Source organism: Melanerpes formicivorus, unplaced genomic scaffold, assembly GCF_026170545.1.
Source record: "Melanerpes formicivorus ecotype bairdi unplaced genomic scaffold, bMelFor1.0.p_v2 SCAF_3, whole genome shotgun sequence".
NCBI classification, from domain to species: domain Eukaryota; kingdom Metazoa; phylum Chordata; class Aves; order Piciformes; family Picidae; genus Melanerpes; species Melanerpes formicivorus.
The window spans coordinates 24,157,349-24,177,494 of NW_027142355.1; the positions used below are offsets into that span (position 1 = coordinate 24,157,349).

Here is a 20,146-nt window from a genome sequence, read left to right on the forward strand (position 1 = left end):
TGAGTTTTCTGGTTTTTGAGTTAAGGGAAGTTTTTACACCACTGTCCTACTTTGTTCTGCATGCAAATCATAGATTCATAGAAGGGCTTGCACTGGAAGGGACTTTAAAGATCATCTAGATCCAAACCCCCTGCCATGGGCAGAGGCACCTTCCTCTAGACCAGGTTGCTCAGGCCCTTGTCCAACCTGGTCTTGAACACCTGCAGGGAGGGGGCATCCACAGTCCCCCGAGCAACCTGTTCCTGTGTCTCCCCATCCTCACTGTAAAGAATTTCTTCCTAATCTCCAGTCTAAATTTGCCCTCTTCCAGGTTAAAACCATTGCCTCTCATCCTGTCACAAGCCCTTGCAAAACATCCCTCTTCAGTGTTCTTGTAGGCCCCCTTCAGGTACTGGAAAAATATGGCTGGCTGCCTCTGAAAGTCAGGGTTGGTTTTACTTCTCCTTTTCCATACATTTCATATGCTCTTGCTAACAGGATCATGCAGAGCCTGTGCAACCTCAAAACTCTTTATGACCAGTTGGAACATCTACCTAATGGGTGTTTGTGTCTCTTGAGCCCAAGCTCTGCTCCCCCCCAGCCCTTCTCACTCAGCCAGGAAACGAGTCTTTTACATAAGAATGTTTATTGACAGAAATACATGATGCTTTCAAAATATACTTGTAGGAAAATGCAAGAAGAATCTCTACAATCCAGTTCCTCAGTAAATTCCAGTGTAAATCAGACTCCTGTCCCCGTGAGAGATGCTGCTATACAGTACATAAGAGCTCTAGGATATGTGCAAGATTCAACAGGTAGCCACCTTCGAATCACAGAATGGGTTGGGCTGGCCCTTTGAAGGTCATTATTCCAATTCCCGCTGCAGTCAGCTGGGCATCTTCAAATAGATCAGGTTGCTCAGAGCCCCAGACAACCTGACCTGGAATTCTTCCAGGGATGGGGCTTCTACCACCTCTCTGGGCAACCTGTTCCAAACCTTGGCAAACAGGTTCTTGTCTGCAGTCCCTTACGGGTTATGCCTTCTGTACGCGACAGTCACAGTCAACCTCATCAGTCAGGTCATGGCACTGTGAGCAAGGAGATAAATGGCCCTGAAATATTTACAGGTTCCTTGTGAATCTGAAAATAGAAAAGTCTCTTGCAAGGACATCTGAGCTGCTTGTAAAGCTCTCACCAGAAGGTAAGAGCAATGATCTCATCATAGGATGTGTCAGGTATTAAAGCTGGTCTGGGGGAGAGGAGAGGAGGGTGGGGAAGGGAAGGAAGGGCAGGGAAGGAAGAAAGAAACGTCTGGGTGCTTCATTATTTTTGGTCTAACAATTATGGCTACAAGTCTACAAAGGGAAAGATTAAGGCCAAAAAATGCTGATTGCTGCATTTCCTACCTGATTTTTTAGCTATTTTTTTGTTTGCTTCAAAAAAGAATGTTTTCAACATAAAAAAACAGACATTTTTTTTTTCTTTCTTTTCTTTTTTTTTCCATTTTTTTCCCTTTTTTTTTGTGTCTCACGGAAATAGTTCTTTAAATAGGGGAAGGAAAAAAGTCTACTATAAAATATTAGTGGTTTAAAAATATGATGTCTGGAAAAATAAATAAATGTACAGTTCCTATTCAAATATAGATCACTCTAAGCACTTGCTGAGCAGTTATTATTTGCATGGGGTCTCTGCTCGGGGAAGATTTCAGGTTGCTTCAGTTCAAACCTTGGTAGGGTTCTCCTGGAAAGTCTTTGGACCTGATTCATTAAAGCACTTTGGCATCTCTCCACCGGGAAGGAGGATCATTTAGGCACAGGCCCAAACCCAGCGGCTTGGAGGTGCTCTGCCAGGGGTGTCCTTACCGCATCTCCAGCCTCCACGGCCAAAGCCTCACTGCTGCCCTCTGATTTTGTTGCATTTAGGTTCTGTGAGGGGCAGAACCATGAGGGCACTGAGCTGCTGCTCATCTCCTTGGGGCAACTGGGAGCAAATGCACTGACAAAAGTGACTGCACACACCAAGACCTGTTCCTTGAGTCTTGCTGCAACATGAAAGAGCTGAACTTGGTGCTGGAGCGAGGACAAAGCCTGGGGTTATCTGGGTGGGAGGTGTTTTCCTGCTTCCTGTCCAATGTCGGTCCCCTACCAGACTGGCCTTTAGCTTTTTCTTCCTTTATAGTTTATTTTTTTTCCTAAAACTTTTTTAATTCCCACCCCTCCAAAATTGCTTCCCTACAGTGCAGTGCACAGGTAAGCAAAGTGTGCTGAATACATTGCTAATGAATAGCAGGAATATTTACATACAAAAATATATAGGTTAGAACACTTCAAACTCTGCCCTTTGGTGTAGGAGACATGGGAGAAGAGCCAGTCCCTTTGAGAAGACTTATCTTCTGCCAGCTTCTGTCCTGGGGCTGAGCAAACCACCCTGACCCTCTCCTGTGTGAGTACTCCTGAGGACTGACTTGACTTGGAAATGCACTCCATTTTTGAGTGTATTTTCTCCAAGTTTTCCATTTCTCAGCTCCGCTTTCCCCCTTGTTTATGGCAGCCAATGGGAAGCAGATCTCCATCTTGTTGACTTGGTGGTTGAACCTGAAGGAAATCACCCTATCAAGCAATGGTGAAGGGCAGGCAGGGGAGAGGAAAGGTTGTCCTTGGCCATCGCTATTCATCTGCAGCTCCTCTGCCTTACAGAGGGCTTGGGACCACCACCATCCTCATGTGTTGGGACGCACTCACCTAAGTGACTCTCTGGGCTTCTTTCTTTCCTATGTGCTGCAGGAGCACTGCTCTGATCCTTGCTTTCCTAAAGCCAGAGCAAAGGTGTGAAACTCTCCCCATCCTTTTAGAGCCATTTAGGAGCTGTGGTGGAGAGTAGAAAACCAGAAATGGCCTCAGTCCATCCCCTTTCTACTCCTGCATAGTTTTCTTTTCCCTTCTAAGGACTTACAACAAAGGGAGACCTGGACAAGAGACCAAGGGCTGCCCAACAAAGCTCAGTCCCAGCTCCACTGCTGAGCTGGAAGTTTCATTGCAGGTCTCTGTTATGTTACTGGCTTTTGAAGAAGAGCTTGAGAGTGTGGACTGAGCTTGTGAACCCTGTGGGAAGGAAACACCAAGGGCTGTACCGATGGAAAACCCTGAATACCACCAAGCTACCTGGATCCTGCTACTGTTGTTCTTTTATCTCTTCTGCTGCTCACGCAGGACAAGATGACCACAAAAATCACAAACCCCCCTGGTGCACATAACCCATGGTGTCAGGGGAGGATGCAGGTGGGCTGTGAGATTCTGTTGCATGTTTCTGGAAGGCAACCAATGCTTCTGTTGGGAAATGCAGCAGCAGAACTGTTCTGTGCTGGAGCTGGGCTCCTGCCCCACAAAACCCCCAGCCTGGGCTCTGCTCTTGCTCTCGGTCTCCTTACACCCCTCCCAGGAGGGATGAACTGAGGGCATCACTCCTTTTCCCCCCCTTTGCACCTACACAGCAAGCTGCTGAACTTCTCCTGGTCTCCAAGTGGGTGCAGGATATACATCCTGCAGCCCTTTGTGGCACAGGACTGAGCATCGCTTGGCACTGCCACATCCCTCCCGTTGGCTGGGTCTGGATGCGTTCCTTTGCCTGTGGCACAGCACAGGGCTCTCTTGTGCGCTTTAGCCGGCGGTTTGTGGGAAGAGGATGGAAACTGGATTGGAAAGGAACAGGCTGTGCCAGCTTTCTCTGCTCCATGCCTGGGTGTCAGGGAGGGCAGAGTGATGACTAAACTGCGTGGGCCAGAGAATTTTTCTAGCTCTAATTGCCAGGTGCTGGTTTGCTGTCAAGAGATGCTCCCTCACCCGTCCTAGTTACATTTAGCTGTTCTGCCTTTTAAATTACTTAGTAGGATGAGGTTGGTGTGGTTCCATCCCGCAGGATGGGAGGGAACACACTCCGAGGAGGCACTAGTAGCTCTTCAGGAGCAAGGCCACTGCCTTTGCCCACATCCGGTCAGGTCTGTCATGGTAGGTCCTGATGAGTACCCACGGATGGTGGAGGATGTTTGTCTGAATGCGGCCACTGTGGTGGCTCGTGTTGACAATACACCCTGGTGGTGTCTTCTCATGTCCCTTCCTCTTCAAGCCTGCACCTGACATAGTGGCATGGGGGGAGGGGGGGCCATGATTAGTTTATTCAAATACTTTCTGGGGTTTGCTGGGAATGTTGTCGTGTTTTGGAGCTCTGTGTGTGTAGGGGTTATGGGTTCTTTTTGGTGGGGGAGTGGTGATCATTTTTTGCTTGATCAAGTTCTGCATCTTATAAATGCGTGTCCTCCTCTTCCTCCAGGTCTTCCTTCATGAGGGTGTCAAGAGGAACGATCCAACTGTCCCCCAGCTCGCCATTAAGGTTCACCTTCTTCTCTTGCATTTCAGAGGAGGTCTCCATCACCTCCAGCGTGGGGTTATCATGGTAACCGTTCTCCATTGTCTGCAGCTCCTCAGTCAGGCGCTGCTGCGAGGAAAGAAAACCCAGAAACCCCCATGAAAAACAGCTTGGCTGTACTGTGTGTGCCACCACATGGTGGCGTGTCACGTCCCAGACAGCTGTGGCCACTGCCCCCTATAGATGGATACAAGTACAGAGAGGTTTTGATGATGAGGTTGAGGGCTGCAGTCAGCACTGGCACAGCAAAGGGATGGCATGGAGCTGGCAAGAGAAAGACTGCTAATGGTAGGCAGAAGGAAAAAGCAGCCAGAGTCATGTGGAAAACCTCCAGGAGCAGCTGCCAGCTTCAGCCTGGCCATTCCTTGGCCCCCCTGGGACCTCGGGAAGAGGCTGAGCATTGCTGCCGGGTCCTGAATCTGTATCCCAGCTCCTGCCATGCTAACTCACCTCCATTCTTCCCCTCTCCTTTTCGCTCCTGCACCCCTTTTTATCTGCTTTATTATTTTTCTCCCCTTTGACCAGTGGGCTGTTCCCACCTTGCAGATGCTGCCAGCCCATTTACCCCTCCATAAGCATAATCCCTACTTCTTCTGGAGCTCTCAGTGAAAATCAGGCAGGAAAAGATGAATTAAGCACCGTATGACCCTGGTCTTTTGGTATGTCATGCTCGAGGATCCGACTGGGCCCTTCATCCCTTGGCAGACCCCCAGCCCATCCTAATTTTGCTTTCACCATATTAGTTCCTTCATCCATGCCCTGCCCTGGAGGTGTTCATCAGGGATCTACAGTCCTTGGTCAGTCCCTTTTTTGGGAGCACAGGGCTCTCTGCCTGGGTTTACAGCTTGCTTTATTGCAGTGCTTCTAATAAATGTCAGGAGACAGGCGTGGGAAGGAATCCATGGAGGAGGAAAGGGATGGAGAAGCAAAACCGCGGGACTTGGTGCTAGCAGGGGGGTGCAGAGGTGCTGCTGGGAGGTCCCCTGGGTTACACGTGGTGAGGAGGATGTGGGCAGGGATGGTGGGATGCTCAAACAGAGAGGAGGCACCTGGGCTTTCACAGGGGCTGTTTCACCCCATAGGGCTGCCGGTGCAACCCCCAGCTGGCTAGAAGCTTGAGTTACGCTTTCTCCCACCATGGCAAGGCACCCCCGTGGCGTGCAAGGGCAAGGGGTCTTTAAAGCTGGGCTTTAGTCCTGTTAAAAGCTCCTGAACCCTACCAAGCGCCGGAGGTGAGATCTGCAGGGGTTACAGATGCGGCGCCCGCCCCTCCGATCCCTGTGTTGGAACTCACATTAAAGATCAGGGCCACATGTCCATCATCAAACCCGGGGAGATCAGGGTGGATGTGCTGGTTATTTCCAAGGTAAAACAACAGCAGGGTTTAAGGGGGAGTGGGGAGGGAGGGTAGGAGAAAAAATAAAAAACAACAAACTTTCAAGTCATTTTTGGAAAAGAAGCAGAAGGAAAACCAAAGAAACCACCCAAAACCAAATCCAGAAAGGGGAAATGTGTTTGGTTTTCTAACTCCTTGCTGCAACTGCTTGACAAAAGACCTTTTTCCATGCTCTGAGCAAGAGCCATACTGAGGAACTGGCATCCCTTGCTTTGGTTTTGGTACTTCACCCTGTGGCTGGTGGGTATTGACCTCCAGAGCACCCAGTCAGGGCTGGTACCTGTTCCTCTGTACCATGTCCCCTCCCTGGCATTGTTCCAGGCCAGGCTGGATAGGGCTTTGAGCAGCCTGGTCTAGTGGAATGTGTCCCTCCCCAAGACAAGGGGGGTGGAACGAGATCCTCTTTAAGGTCCCATCCAAACTAAGCTGCCCTGTGCTTCTGCTCTGTGTTACTTGAGCAACACATGTTCCCATCACTATCTGCCTTATTTCTTCTACATGTTTTCAGAACAATACAATTACCCCAGCAGAGGTTAAATATCTATCAAGGTCTTACATCCCCCTCCATTCCCTCCTGAAGAATCAGGCCTTGTAAAGACAAGTCTGTCACCAGCACTGGTTTGCTCTTCCCTGCCTTTTATGCTCTGTTAAACTGCAGCCACTTAAAGCAAAGGCTTCTTTATCCCTCACCTTCACATAGCTCCAGGCATGTGGAGCAGAGGTTGGGACACCTGGAAAGGATGAAACTTTTCAAGTAGGATGCAGGGATTCGCTTCTCCCCCAGGAGATTTCTTCACCCTAACTGCATCATTTGGCCTGGTTTGTTGTTTGTTTGTTTGGGGGGTTTTGTTTGGTTTGCGTATTTGTTTGTTCTTTCCTTTTCTTTTCTTTTCTTTGTTTTTGTCTCCTTTCTGTTGCTGTGTCTCCTCCAGAGCTAAACCCTCAGCAAGAGGAGCAGGGTGTGATGCAGACTTTGGGTACACAGCAGAGCTGTCCCTACCACAGGGCCTGGGAACAGCAAGTCCTTGCAGGTGGATGCCACCCTAAAATCGCCCAGAATGGCTTCCTGAGATCAAAATGATATTAGGATTTTTTTTCTTTCCCATGTCTGCTCTTCCTTAAAATCTGCTGCTCTGATGTTTGGGCCCAGCCCAGCCCTCCTGAAGGCTGAGCCATGCAGCATTGATGCCCTGCTGCAGTTATCCTCCCGCTGTCCTGCCACTCTTCCGCCAGCTGTGGGCTTCCTGAAGCCTCTGACACCCCTGGAAGACATCAGGGTGATGATGGGCACCCAACTCTGCTCCTGTACTCATAGAAGTATTTTGAGAGTTGGCTTTATTTTGAGGGATGGGGGTATAGATGGGTTTGCAGAGGGTTTTTAAGTTGAGAAAGCCTTTGTTATCAAAATTATGGCCCAAGCTCTCCTGAGTGGCACTAAGGTACTGCTTGTTGTCCTACTCCACTACCAGCATCCTGGCTGCTTCCTTCCCTGACAACCCCAAAGAGCAGCTCCTGTCCTTCCACAGCACCTGGGCACCCTTTGAACAACATGCAAGAGTGATGCCGGCTGGGCAAGCCAGGATGGCAACACTGGTGATCTTCATCTGCTGAAGATGCTTCTGGGACAAAAAGGGGTCTTGAGCTACCCATCCCAGCCCTCTGCCGCATACCTGGTCCTTCTTCTGGGAGAAGCGCTGGTGGCAGCAGCCGTAGATGGCGGCGATCAGCAGCAGGGAGCCGGCCAGGGTGACGATGGTGATGATCAGGGGTGTGCTGAACTCGTCGTTGATGATCATCTCCTGCTCCCTTTTGTCGTAGGTGATGTTGGCGATGCCGAGCTGCCGTGGAAGGCAGGGGTCAGGCCCCGAGGAGGGCTTCCTATGCCGCCCGCCCGCCCTGGGAGATATCCATGGGGAAGCTGCACTGTGCCTGTGCAACCACTTACCTCCTCTAACTTCTCTTTCTCCTTCAAATCCTCAAGGACTTTTTCAGGGTCCAAACGAACTGGGGGGAGAAAGAGGCTGCAATGAGCACAAAGAAGGTGGTGTGCCACCACCTCCCCATAAGTGGGGAAGGCCCCTTTGTGGAGGTGGTGGGTGAAAATGTGCAGGCATAAAAGTACCTTGCAAGTACCTCCCTGGCCAGACAGGGAGCTGGGACCTCTACTCCTGGAATGGGTACAGCCCCAGAGACCCCATTGTCTCTGACCTTCTCTGGCTATAACCAGCTACTCCAGGCCATGCCAGAGAGGTGCAGAATTAGTTCCCAGGGCCCAGCTGCCCTGCTTGTGGTTGGTTTCTGGAGGCTGCACCCACCACCCAGCCTCTGTCCTGATGATGATAAAGAGGATGGAGCTCAGTCCTTCCCGCCCTTTGCACTAGGACAGTGTGATGTCTCCATCCTCCCAGCACCCTGATGCTGAAGCAGTATTTGAGCACCTCCAGGTTGAGCTCTCATGGGGGCAGGAACCCCACTCTGCTCCCCTGGGAAAGGATTTGAACTAGGAACTGGATTTTAATCAGTTAGGAGGGATTTTTTTCTCCTTGATCCTCATATCCCTGCTTTGGCTTGTCATAGGTGGGACAGGGGCCTGGTACATTCACTGGGGAGCAAAGTTAATTTCTGGGGTCATGCCTTTCTCAAGCCATTGAGATGGGGCAGCCCAAGGAAAGGAAACACTTGGCCAAGCTACAGCAGACCTGAAGGTTCTGCTAAGCCTCAGGTGGCATCTGTGTGCCAGGACCTCTCTTCACAGTCATCTTGTCCCTCCTCAGGGAGGCTGGTGGGGTCATACTCACTGTGCAAGATTGTCTGCACTGCCCAGTGGTGGGAGTGGTGCTCGTGGGAGGTCAGCATCACTGTGCATGCTTCCCTGCTGGCATTGAATGTGTGTTGGCCTGTTGAGCAGAAGCTCTCGAAGAAGGAGTTGTTGCTGCTGGCAGTCCTCCACATAGCCTGTAGTGACAGCAAGAGCTCAGTACTGTCCCCCCAGCCAGACACTGATCATAGAGTGTTTTGGGTTGCAAATGACCTGTACTGAGCAGGGACATCTGCAACTAGATCAGGTTGCTCAGAGCCTCATCCAGCTTGACCTTGAATGCTTCCAGGGATAGGGCATCTACCACCAATTTGGGCATTCCCAGGCAAGTGTTTCACCATCCTGTATAAAAAATTCCTTCCTTCCTTCTCTCTAGTCGAAATCTCTCCTTGTTTAAAACCATCACTCCTTGTCCTGTCATAACAGTCCCTGATAAAAAGTCTGTCCCCAGCATTCTTATCAGCCCCTTTAAGTATTGAAAGGCCACAATACAGTCTCCCCAGAGCCTTCTCTTCTCCAGACTGAGCAACCTCAACTCTCTCAGCCTGTTCTCACAGCAGAGTGATTCCAGCCCTCAGATCATTTCTGTGACATCCTCTGGCCCTGTTCCAACAGGTCCATGTCTGTCCTGTGCTGAGGACTCCAGAGATGGACCAAACATTGCAGGTGGGTTCTCACCAGAGCAGAGGGGTAGAATCCCCTCCTTCCACCTGCTGCCCACATTGCTGAGGAGGATCCCAGCCCATCACCAGGGATGCTGTGGCCATCCCCATACTTCCCTGTCCCTTTGCCCTGCCCAGCTGCTGTATCCCTCCCAGGGAACAGGAAAGGTTTATAAGTGGTTTCTTTCTGAGAAGCTGAGCTCTTGGCTGCTGTTCCTTACCAGGGCCCTGTGCTGGCCTTATCTGAGAGCTGCAGCTTTTGGTGTTACAGGAATAGCAGGTTCCCAAGGGAAGCAGGCAGGCGGGGGGGGGGGAGGGGGGGGTGCGGCAGAGGACGCTGAAGGGCCACGGTGGGAGCAGGTCAGGGCTCTGCAACTCCCCTGGGCATCTGCAGCCCTCCCATCACTCATGCTTCTACCCCATCAACCCAGGTGCCTGTTCTCCCTAGGGCCACAGTTCTTTGACTCTACAGAGACAAGAGAATGCATTTTGCTTATGCATAAACTGGAGCATCTCTGGAGGGCTCAGTCTGGGCCGGTGGTGAAAAGGGTTGGATGGAGCCATGTCTCCACTGAGGTATTCCTAAGGTTTTTCTATCTCTTCACAGCAGCTGGGAGCTCACCAAGGCAGAGATGATGGCCCTCCTATGTACACACATGCTAGACACTCAAGGTCCTGCCTGCACTGGTCCTGCATGCCCAAGCTCTCCACACACACCAAAACAAGGTGTCACGTGTCTGTCCCAGCTGGGTTCTGCTCCTGCCTGCTCCAACACCCTGAACCCTCCTCTCCCTCTGCAGTGCTATCCGCATCAGGTCCTGCTCACACTAACGGCCAGCACCACCCTGCCTGCTCCATTGGGAGGGCGGGAGCTGCCTGGCCGAGGAAGGCATCTAATCTCACCCCATCTTATCTAAATATTTGGGAAGCAGCAGTGGAGACAGGATGCACTTGCCCAGGCGGAAGACTGATCCCTCCTGGGCACAGTGCAAGGCTAAGCTCAGCAACGTGAGGCCTTGGCTGTCCCTAGGAATCTCTGCTGGCCCTTGGCTGTCCTTCTGCTCCACATGGGGTGAAATGCTCCCCAGGCTCCCCTGCTGAGTTCTCACCCTGGAATCATGGAATCGCTAAAGTCAGAAAAGACCTTTAAGATCATCAAGTCCAAGTGTTAACCCAGCACTGCCAAGGCTGCCACGAAACCATGGTCCCTCGGCACCACATCTGCACAGCTTTTAACACCTCCAAGGATGGTAACTCCACCGCTTCCCTGGGCAGCCTGTTCCTGACCTTGACAACCTGTCTGGGGAAGAAAAATTTTAATGTTCACCCTAAACCTTCTCTGGTGCAACTTGAGGCCATTTCCTCTTGTTCGTTCACATGTTACCTGGGAGAAGAGGCTGACCTCCACCCCACTCTAGCTGCTTTTCAGTTAGCTGTAGAGAGCAAGATGGTCTCCCCTTCGCCTCCTTTTCTCCAGACTAAATAACCCCAGCTGCTCCTCACCAGACTTGCTCACTCTATTTGTTGCTCTTCTTTTAACACTCTCCAGCACCTCAATGTCTTCCTTCTAGTAAGCGGCCCAAAACTGAAACCAGTGTTAGAGATGTGGCCGTACCAATGCCAAGAACTGGGAGATAATCACTTCCCTGCTCCTCCTTCACTATTACTGATCTAAGCCAGGATGCTGTTGGCCTTCTTGGCCACCTGGGCACACTGTAGGCTCACATTCAGCTGTTAACCAACAGCCTGAGGTCCTTTTCTGCTAGGCAGATTCCCCAAGCCATCCCAACTACAACCGTAGGAAAGGAGTTGGATGGAAAACCTGCCCCCAGCCTTGTGCCCATGGGCAGCAAGACAAGACCTTGGCAAGGCAGAACCTCCCTGAAAGCTCATCCCCAGCAGGACAGGGAAAAGAATGGTTACAGCTTGGTCAGGATGGTGTTTTTATCATCTTTGGACGCTGGGTTGTGCTCCTACGCTTTAAACGTTCTGCAGCTTATCAGTCCCTGCCTGTGCAGCATTTTCTGTTTGGCAGAGGCATGATAACCCTTTTTGCTGCCTCCCTGCACCCTCTTTCCCCAGCTTTTCCCACAGCTCTGTCTTCCCTCAGCCCTTAATAACCCAATTCTCCTCCTCATCCCATGGGAAGAAAAGAAACACTTTTAAAATATTTTTTTTCAGACAGAGAGGAAAATCAGCTGCAAGGCTGAAACCCAGCTGAGCACCGAACTGCTTTGCTACTGGATGATGGAACAGCACCTAAACTCCCTTTTGAGAAGGACCTGGAGGCTTTTGCCCTTTCCAGGGTTGGAAGAGGGGCATGGAAAAGCTGTGGGAGCTACCAGGGGGGCCCTGGCAGCAGTGCCATGGACCCGGCTGCTCTCCCCTCCTGCCATCAGAGCCACTCACATTCTTTGGCCACAGTTGACAGGCGCTGCTGAGCAGCTTGAATCTGGTTCCCACACTGGTGGGGACCTAAAACTAACATCCCTGAATGAGGTAAGAGCACTTGAGTCAACAAACCACCCCTGTCAGCTGGACAGGGTGAGGGGGACCATGACCCTGGTCAGTGAGGGTGTCCCTCTTCCTGCATCAGGGGCCACGCTGCTGTCCCTAGGCTGGTGGGTCTCACACAGCTAATTCCCTCACACACCTGGGCATGGGTCCACATGCTCCCACTGGTGCTTTTGCATCCGCTGGCTGGATCAGGCTCTGATCCTCCTCAGTATCCTCCAACTCAGCTTTCTGGGTACATCTATGTCTCAGCTAGGGACACAATGGAGGAGGCTGGCCCCCTGAGAAGTGGTGACAGGTTTTTGTGGCTCAGCCACAGCTTGTGTGCCACCAAGCACCCTTTCACATTGTCACCTCTCACATCACCTAATGCATCTTGGGGTTGGGATAAGGATCGACTGACCATCCATCTGTCCATCAGCCAAGCACCTCAGGCAGCCAATAAAAACCTCAGCTGAAGATACACTTGTGAGCTGGACCCTGGGAAAGTCATCCTATGGAATGCAAAGCATCAAGCTAATAAGCCTCATTAAGAAACCCATTAAGAGCCTGCTGCAACCAAAGGAAGGCGTAGAGGGAAAAGAGAAGGTGAGGAAACATAGACCAAACTGTTCAGCACTCATCAAAAGCATCATCTGAAGAAGAAAAATGCTGGGAATAAACTAGTCCATAAGGTACCTTTGGTCCATAAAGTGGTACCAACGATAATTTCAATGCTGGGGTTTTTTTTGGTGGCTTTTTTCCCCCTAGGATTTACAGTATTAGGTATTTGTGGGGGTTTTAAGTTAAATTTACTGAAGCTGGAGAAACTGAGATGCAGCAGGGGGGAGCGACAATGCCCAATGTTCCTAGGTTCAGATTCCTAGGCTTCCTGCATCTCCAGTGCTTTCCAATGAGCCCAGCCATGCCTGGGATGGGCTGATCCTTGCCTTCTCCTCTGCTCTGTGTGATCTGGACACAGCCCCACAGCTGGACCCTCATGTTCACCTCAGTGAATCTCAGCTTCCCTCTGGAGCTGAGGTTTTAGCACGAAGCTGCCCTGACTCTGGCTCGTTCTTGCAGAGCAGGACTGGAGGCATTTCGGGAACACTCCTCCTTATAGCACACACTTTCCTGTTTTCCCACGGGTTGTGAAATGCAAAGGATTTTTTCAGTTTGCTGTCAAGATTTGGCTAGAGACTTGTTTACCAGGCCTACAAAGCAGGGAAACCAGATAGTGCCATTTCTCTGTTATCTGCTCGGCTGGGGAGGCATTAAATTCATTGCCATTTTCAGGAACAGGCTGAGTGGAAAGTTAGCAACAAGGGGGTGGGAGGTGTTCTGGCAGCTGAGGGTAGCGATGCTCTGGGAGGATGCACCCTTGCAGCCTTTCTGCAGCTTCTGGTGGTTTGTACTAACAATGCTTCAGCTCCTTACGATGCCCAGAGGAATCTAAGGGAGACAGGGTGGCAGACTCACTGGCCTGCCAGCTCCGGCCAGTCAGTGCCCAGCAGAGGGGGAGGACAGGAGTGATGGATGATGCCAAGTTGTGATGTCCACCCACTCCCTAGCTTGCTGGTTCATGAGCTCTGTTCAGTTTTGGACCACTCACTACAAGAAGGACATTGAGATACTCCAGAGTGTCCACAGCTGGTCAGTGAAGCTGGTGAAGGGTCTGGAGAACAAGTCCTGAAAGGAGCAGATATTTCTCCTAGGGAGTAGGAAGCTCAGGGGAGACTTCTCTCTACAACTACCTTAAAGGATGTTGTAGAGGTGGTGGTTGGTCCATTCAGCAAGTAACAAGCCATAGGACAAGAGAAAACAGCCTCAAGTTGCACCAGGGGAGCTTTAGGTTGGATATTAGAAAGCATGTCTTTACTGGATTGGAACAGCCATTAGAACAGGCTGCCCAGGGAAGTGGTGGAGTCCCCATCCCTGGAGGTATTTGAGGCAGAGGAAGTTCAATGGAAACAGGAGGAAGATTTTTTTCACTGAGGTTTACAGAGCACTGGAACAGGCTGCCCAGGGGGGATTGTGGAGTTTCCCTCTCTGGAGATATTCATGACTCACCTGGATGAGTTCCTGTGTGACCTGATGTATATATATGATCCTGCTCTGGCAGGGGGTTTGGACTGGCTGATTTCTCGAGGTGCCTTCCAACCCCCAACATTCTGTGTTTCTGTGATTAAGAGTTGTGTAGCTGTAGTGCTTAGTGATATGGCTTAGCCAAGGACTTGTCATGTTAGGCTAATGATTGGACTTGATAATCTTAAAGCTCTTTTCCAATCTAGGCAATTCTGTGATCCCTGCACACCAGCACTTTGCAGCCTGCCCATCCCCACTTCCCAAAAGCTTCCTGGCACAGCTCCAGCAAAAGTATGGGGAGGACAATAGGTCCATGCAGAGCATGACTGTGCCCAGGAGGAGGAGAAGGTAAGTTGTGCCAGGGAAATTTTATTCTGGATATTAAGAAAAATTTCTTCCCTGAAAGAGTTGTCAAGCCCTGGAGCAAGCTGCCCAGAGAGGTGGTGGAGGGATTTAAAAGCTGTGTAGGTGTGATGCTGAGGGACATGGTTTAGTGGTGACCTGGCAGTGCTGAGTTAATGGTTGGACTTGATGATTTTAACAATCTTTTCCAAGCTAAACAATTCCATGATTTTGTAATTCTGTGTTTCAGTGTCTCAGACACTGCACAAAGCAGGGCAGGGGATGCTCCCTGGAGAGGTCATCCTGCTGTGGTGTCTGGGTTATGGCCCTCCTGCTAATAATATTCCTCCTTGAAGTCATCCTCAGCGTTAAGGACCACAGATCTAAGAACATCATCACTTCTATGACGGTGCAGGCTAGAAGAATTTACACCCAGCACAGCCAAAATAGGAAGGTGATGACCATGAGATGGCAGCAGACAAGTGCTTTCCCTTCTCCAGGAGCACAGGGAGTGCTACGGAGAGGTCTAAACCTTCTCCAGGGCTGCCAGACAGGGCCATCGCCAAGCCACAGGGAATTTCAAGAGCTGCTGTGATGAGCAGGAATGATCATGCTCATCTCAGCATGTATCTCAAGGGGGTTTGTGAACACAACGTGACTTTGCTTTGTGTCTCACCACTGTATGGTGAAGTCAAGAGCCAGAACGGATAGCAGAGGCTCTTCACCCTGAGCAGCTTTGTCTGCTGCTGTGCAGCACAAGCTGTTGGAAAGTTCCTGAAGATCCAGTACGCAACAACTGTAGAGTTTTGCTTTGGGTTTGGGATGAAGTTCTGGACTCTCTGCAAAGGCAAAAAGCTTTCCCCTTAGGTTTCACCCTCTAAAATGTTTCATTGCTCTTCCTCTGAGGACTGGGTGGACTCAATTGGTCTTTCTACATGAAGAAGACCATATGGGCCTCTTCTCCTCCTGCTACATTCCCCACTGCCTGATACTGCTGAGTGTGGGTTTGCATTTACCATTTTACACCCCAAAAGCGGTTACATCATATTTTGATGAAATCACTTTGACCTCTGTAGGCTTCCATGCTCAGCATATCACAGGTTAAGAGCTGATCTCCAACAGCAACATGGCTGCTGATCCTACACAGAAGTCCCAGAGGATGGTACTTACACAGGTTCTGGGTTCTTTCAGATACATGTTGGGCAAACTGTTTTGCACCTGGTCTTTACAGATGACCTGGAAAGACAAAAGAAAAGCAACTCTCAAAAGGCTGGGACAGGTTGGAAGGACAGTTGGTGACTGATACAACAGATTGCCCCAACCCAGAGATATCCTAGGCAAAGCTCTCATCCATTTTGTGGAAAGGATACAGGTCTGGACGCCCTTCACTCAAACCTTAATATCTGGAAAATGTTTCCACAGGTAACTGATGTGGTTGTTAGTGCACTTCCCAAACCAGGCTTAAGATTTGCAGGACAGGGTAAAGCAGAAATTGGCTTGGGCAGCAGGAGGTTCTGTGCCAGCAGGCCATGGTGGGGTCCCATACTACAGGAGATAGGCAGCTAGAAGCAGTCTCTTTCCTTCCTTCCTTCCTACACTGGGATCTTCAGTTATCCTGCCTTGCCTTTTGAGTTGTGCCCCTGGCCCCCTTCCCAAACCTCCCATGTGAGGTTCACACTGAATTGTGGTCTTTGCATTCCCATCAAGTCCAAGTCCACACCAAGACATCTGCTCCTCTGCATAATGCTTCCCAAGTTTCATTTGTTCCCTGTTCAGCACCCAGATCATAATGTCCTTCACCTCTATCCACAATGTGTCTTCAGTGGAAGGCTACAGGAGAAAGAGGTTGGACTAGATGACCTTTAAAGGTCCCTTCTAATCCAAGCCATTCTATGATCTAGAATTATCTTGCTGCCATCTAAGGCAGATCTCTCAAACACAGGCACAGCAAGAAAGGCTGCAGGTTTTATGTGCACATGGGATGAGAGCTGAATATGAAGAGACACCACAACAAAGTGCCCACCTCCCTGTAGGTGTCATTACCTCATTTTGCAAAGAAGTGTTAGGGTGATGGTGGCCACATGTGCTGCACTCTGGCTGGTCCCCCAAGCCTGGGGTCAATGGCTGTTCACTGGTAGGGCTCTGGTCAGCAATTGAAGGTTTAGTTGGCACAGATCCAGCTTCTGGACTTCTCTGGTCTGAGTCCCAAATACACACACACACAAATAAAAACAAGGAGAAAGATAGTGTAGAGGATACAGCTGACAGTTCTAGTCACAAGCAGTTGAAAGTAAGTCTTCAGCTCTAGCCCTGCCTTGAAGCTCATTGTGTCAAAGCTTAGAAAGGCTTTGGTTGCTTTTCTTATGTTTTCTTTGTTCTGGTTTAATTTTCTGATGCTGAAACCCATCAGACTGTTCTGGAGAGATGAACCCAAAGGCTGTGATGGCTGAGCTTTGGTAGCTGCATGAGCTGATTAAATGGAATGGCTCTCGGTTCACTTTATCTGAGGTGTCTTCCATGGAGGTTTCCACAGCAGAGGTAGACTACCTATTGGAAGAATTCACTGTGGCCTTTCAGTACTTAAAGGAGACTATTTGAAAGGGAGGAGCAAACCTTTTATCAGGGCCTGTCATGACTGGACAAGGGGTGATGGTTTTAAACTAACAAAGGTGGGCTTCAGACTACTTCTACGGAACAAAGTTTTCATGCTGAGGGTGGTGAAACACTGGTCCAGGCTGCCCAGAGAGGTGGGAGATGTCCCAATCCTGGAAACATTCAAAGTCAGACTGGATGTGGCTCTGAGCAACCTGATCTAGTAGATGTTCCCGCTGACCTCAGGGGGATTATAGTATCATAGTATCATTCAGGGTTGGAAGGGACCACAAGGGTCATCTAGATCCAACCCCCCTGCCATGGGCAGGGACACCCCACACTAGATCAGGCTTGCCAGAGCCTCGTCCAGCCTGGTCTTAAACACCTCCAGGGACAGGGCCTCGACCACCTCCCTGGACAACCCATTCCAGGGTTTCACCACTCTCATGGGGAAGAACCTCCTCCTCACATCCAGCCTGAATCTCCCCACCTCCAGCTTCATTCCATTCCCCCTAGTCCTATCACTACCTGAGATCCTGAGAAGTCCTTCCCCAGCCTTCCTGTAGCCCCCTTCAGATACTGGAAGGCCACAATGAGGTCACCTCGGAGTCTTCTCTTCTGCAGACTGAACAGCCCCGACTCCCTGGATTGAACCAGATGGCCTTTAAAGGTGCCTTCCAACCCAGAGCATTCCATGATTTTATGTTCTATCTGAACTGACTACCCAGGATCTCTTGGAGAATGGATTTCATTGTGCAATTTGACTGACAACCGCTCCTACCTCTGCTAGGAGGGGATGAAACACCATAACTTCTGCTGATTGCATCTCTATCAGCTATGGACAATGTCCAGAGGGATGTCCTTAGAAGTAGTGCCTAGTACTCTGGGGACAGCCTGGGGTATCCTGACTGCCTGCTACTCCCAAAGGGGCACATGCTCACATCTACTACCCCCACGCAGGTGTCTCAGATATCTGCGATCATCTCAGATGCCTTTGTTGAGGTCTGAGGCATCTTACAGTGCAATGGGAGTAGTGCAAGGAGCACAGCAGCCTCCTGCCTTACCAAGTCCTTTTGAAGAACTGGATTTCCATCCCTGGGTTCCTAATCGATCCGTAGATGGTGACAAAGTGAACTGAAATGTCACATCCTGTTCACAGCCTGTTTGCTTTTGGGACTCCTGCCTCTTCCAGAGAAAAGACAAGGAGTATTTCTCTCTCAGACACATTCTGAAAGCTCCAGCAGAGAAGTAATTTCAAAGCCATCTGTTTCTTTTGCATTCTCTCACCTATTTATTAAATGTAAAGGGGTTTTAGACCTCTTCCTGCTCAATGCTCAAATCCTCAAATTTGAATTAACATAATTCCATAAATCATCCTTTAATGGAGAACAATCCTGTGGAACAGAAGGAGAATGAAACACCTTTCATGAAAATGCTCATTTCACCTCTTCATGCCTTCAAATGTGCTCAAAACATGACTTGAGTGAAGCCAGTGAAGGTGGTCTTGCATTAAGACCTTGGCCCATTCAGTGATGCTGACAGCTGGAAGGGTAGAAATGGTTTTGGGAGTGGCTTCTGTATTGCAGGTAACTGGAAACTGGGTCAAGAGCAGCATTCTTCAAAGGAAGATAAATGAAGGGTCATCATAGCTTTTATTCAGGGCCAGATATGTGCTGAATCCACAATCCCACACAATTCTGAAAGGTTCCATGGAGGTCCCACAGTGAGGGACAACCATCAGTTTGCTTCCCCATAAACACTGTGAAGGAATACCAGTGGGGACCCTGAACTGTGCCTTACCGGGACACTTATGAACTAAGGTGACTAAGGTAAAGCTCCAAAAGTCTGGAGAAAACATGAATCATGTTCAGCAACATCCTAAACACTACATGGAGGATCCTGATGCTGCTCAGACAGAAGCTAGCAGCCAATCATCCCCCCAATAATGGTGAACATCCTGACCCTACTGCTTAGACTCTTGTGGTAGTGTGAAGGTTTAATCCTCCTGCCTGAAACTGTCACAACTCTTTAGAGGTTGTAGGCTCAGAGTTTTGCCACAAAAATCTCCTTAGTAATCTAAAGCTTATTTTCTGTGGATGCCCAGACAGTCTTCACTAGGCTGTCAGCCACACTAGAGATCTACAGCCAGGGATGCTGTCAATCTGTTTCACCAGCTCTACATCATCAGTCTCCAGCTCTCAACTCATCAATGCTGGCTCCCTTCTGCAGTTACTGAAGATCAAGTAAGTGCAGTCAGTGGTGCTGTGGACACAGTTTGGTCCATCCAAAAGCTAATGTCAATGCTGACTCGTGCCTTGTATTTCACTAACTGCATCAACTCAATCTCCAGTGACGACAACAGGGACCTGGACAACCAGCTGTCATGGAGACAGCTATGCTGGAAATTCTGAATATGACAGCAGGTATTTAGAGTAGCCAAAGGAAAAGCCCACAAAAGTGCCTCCCAGTACAAGAAATCAAGGTTCTCATCTTCCAGTACCTCCTCCTGAAGTCGGTGTGGTGATTGCCTTTGAGAACTTGTCAGTGTTTTCAGGTGGTAAGGACAGAGAGGCATTACTAGTGGTGTGGGACACAGGTCCAGCAAGAGCAGTAACAGAAGTGCCAGTGCTTCCAGGTGTGGTGGAAGAGGCCAGCCCTAGGACTGGAGAACTGGAAGAAGAGTGAGGCTGTTTTGAGACAGATGAGGGAGAAGAGACACCATAGTCCTTTTGCGCAGGAGGAAGGTTGCTCATTGGCACTCCAGTGCTTGCAGTGGTGCTGGCCAACTGGTCCACAGGCTGGCTTCCCTGAGCTTCCACACTGGGAGAGGATGCCACACCAGTCCCTGAACCTCCTGTGGTGGCTGAACTGCTGCTCACATGAGTGAGGATAGGACTTGCAGTAGTGGTGGCTGGCAAGCCTCCCAAGCTGCCTGCAGGACTAGTCTTCTGCTGGGCAGTACCGGAGGTTACAGGAGGGGTGGCTGGGGAACCTCCAGAGCTGACTGAGGAGCTGTCCTGCTGAGATTGGTGGGGAGATGTCGTGGGGATGGATGGTGGGTTTCCTGGGTTGTTGCTGGGGGCTGGCCCTTCAATTGTGGCAGATGATGTCACAGAGGTGGTTGGTGGCTTTGCAGTGGTGATCATTTGAAAGGTGGTGGGTGATACTACAGTGGTGGTCGATGGATTTTCTGCAAGGGTGGTTGCTTGAACTGTGACAGCTGGCATGGCTGAGGTGGATGATGGGTTTTTCGTTTTGATTGTAGTGGTGACCGCAGCAGTTGTGGCGATCTTCCCATTTTCTCCTGGGGCTGGAGAACTTGAAGTGTCCTGAGAGCTGACACCTAGGGAAGTAAAA

The 20,146-nt window shown here is 50.0% G+C and overlaps 1 protein-coding gene across 4 annotated transcripts in view; it reads right to left on the bottom strand.

Annotated features, from left to right (window-relative positions):
* Positions 1 to 612: 612 nt before the first annotated feature.
* The window catches only part of PODXL (podocalyxin like), a 57,678-nt gene continuing 38,144 nt past the window's right edge, over positions 613 to 20,146 (bottom strand). Inside the window, exons 2-9 of one of the 4 annotated variants that reach the window (XM_068169000.1) lie at positions 19,290 to 20,132; positions 16,241 to 16,395; positions 15,368 to 15,433; positions 8,596 to 8,752; positions 7,743 to 7,801; positions 7,468 to 7,635; positions 5,696 to 5,752; positions 613 to 4,467 (exon numbers count right to left, since the gene is read on the bottom strand). In XM_068169000.1, the coding sequence (XP_068025101.1) occupies positions 4,276 to 4,467; positions 5,696 to 5,752; positions 7,468 to 7,635; positions 7,743 to 7,801; positions 8,596 to 8,752; positions 15,368 to 15,433; positions 16,241 to 16,395; positions 19,290 to 20,132 (1,697 nt within the window). In that variant the 3' untranslated portion in view covers positions 613 to 4,275. Of the gene's footprint in view, positions 4,471 to 5,695; positions 5,753 to 7,467; positions 7,636 to 7,742; positions 7,802 to 8,595; positions 8,753 to 15,367; positions 15,434 to 16,240; positions 16,396 to 19,289; positions 20,133 to 20,146 lie in introns of all 4 variants that reach the window. The other 3 variants (XM_068168994.1, XM_068169014.1, XM_068169007.1) reach the window with 3 other exon arrangements.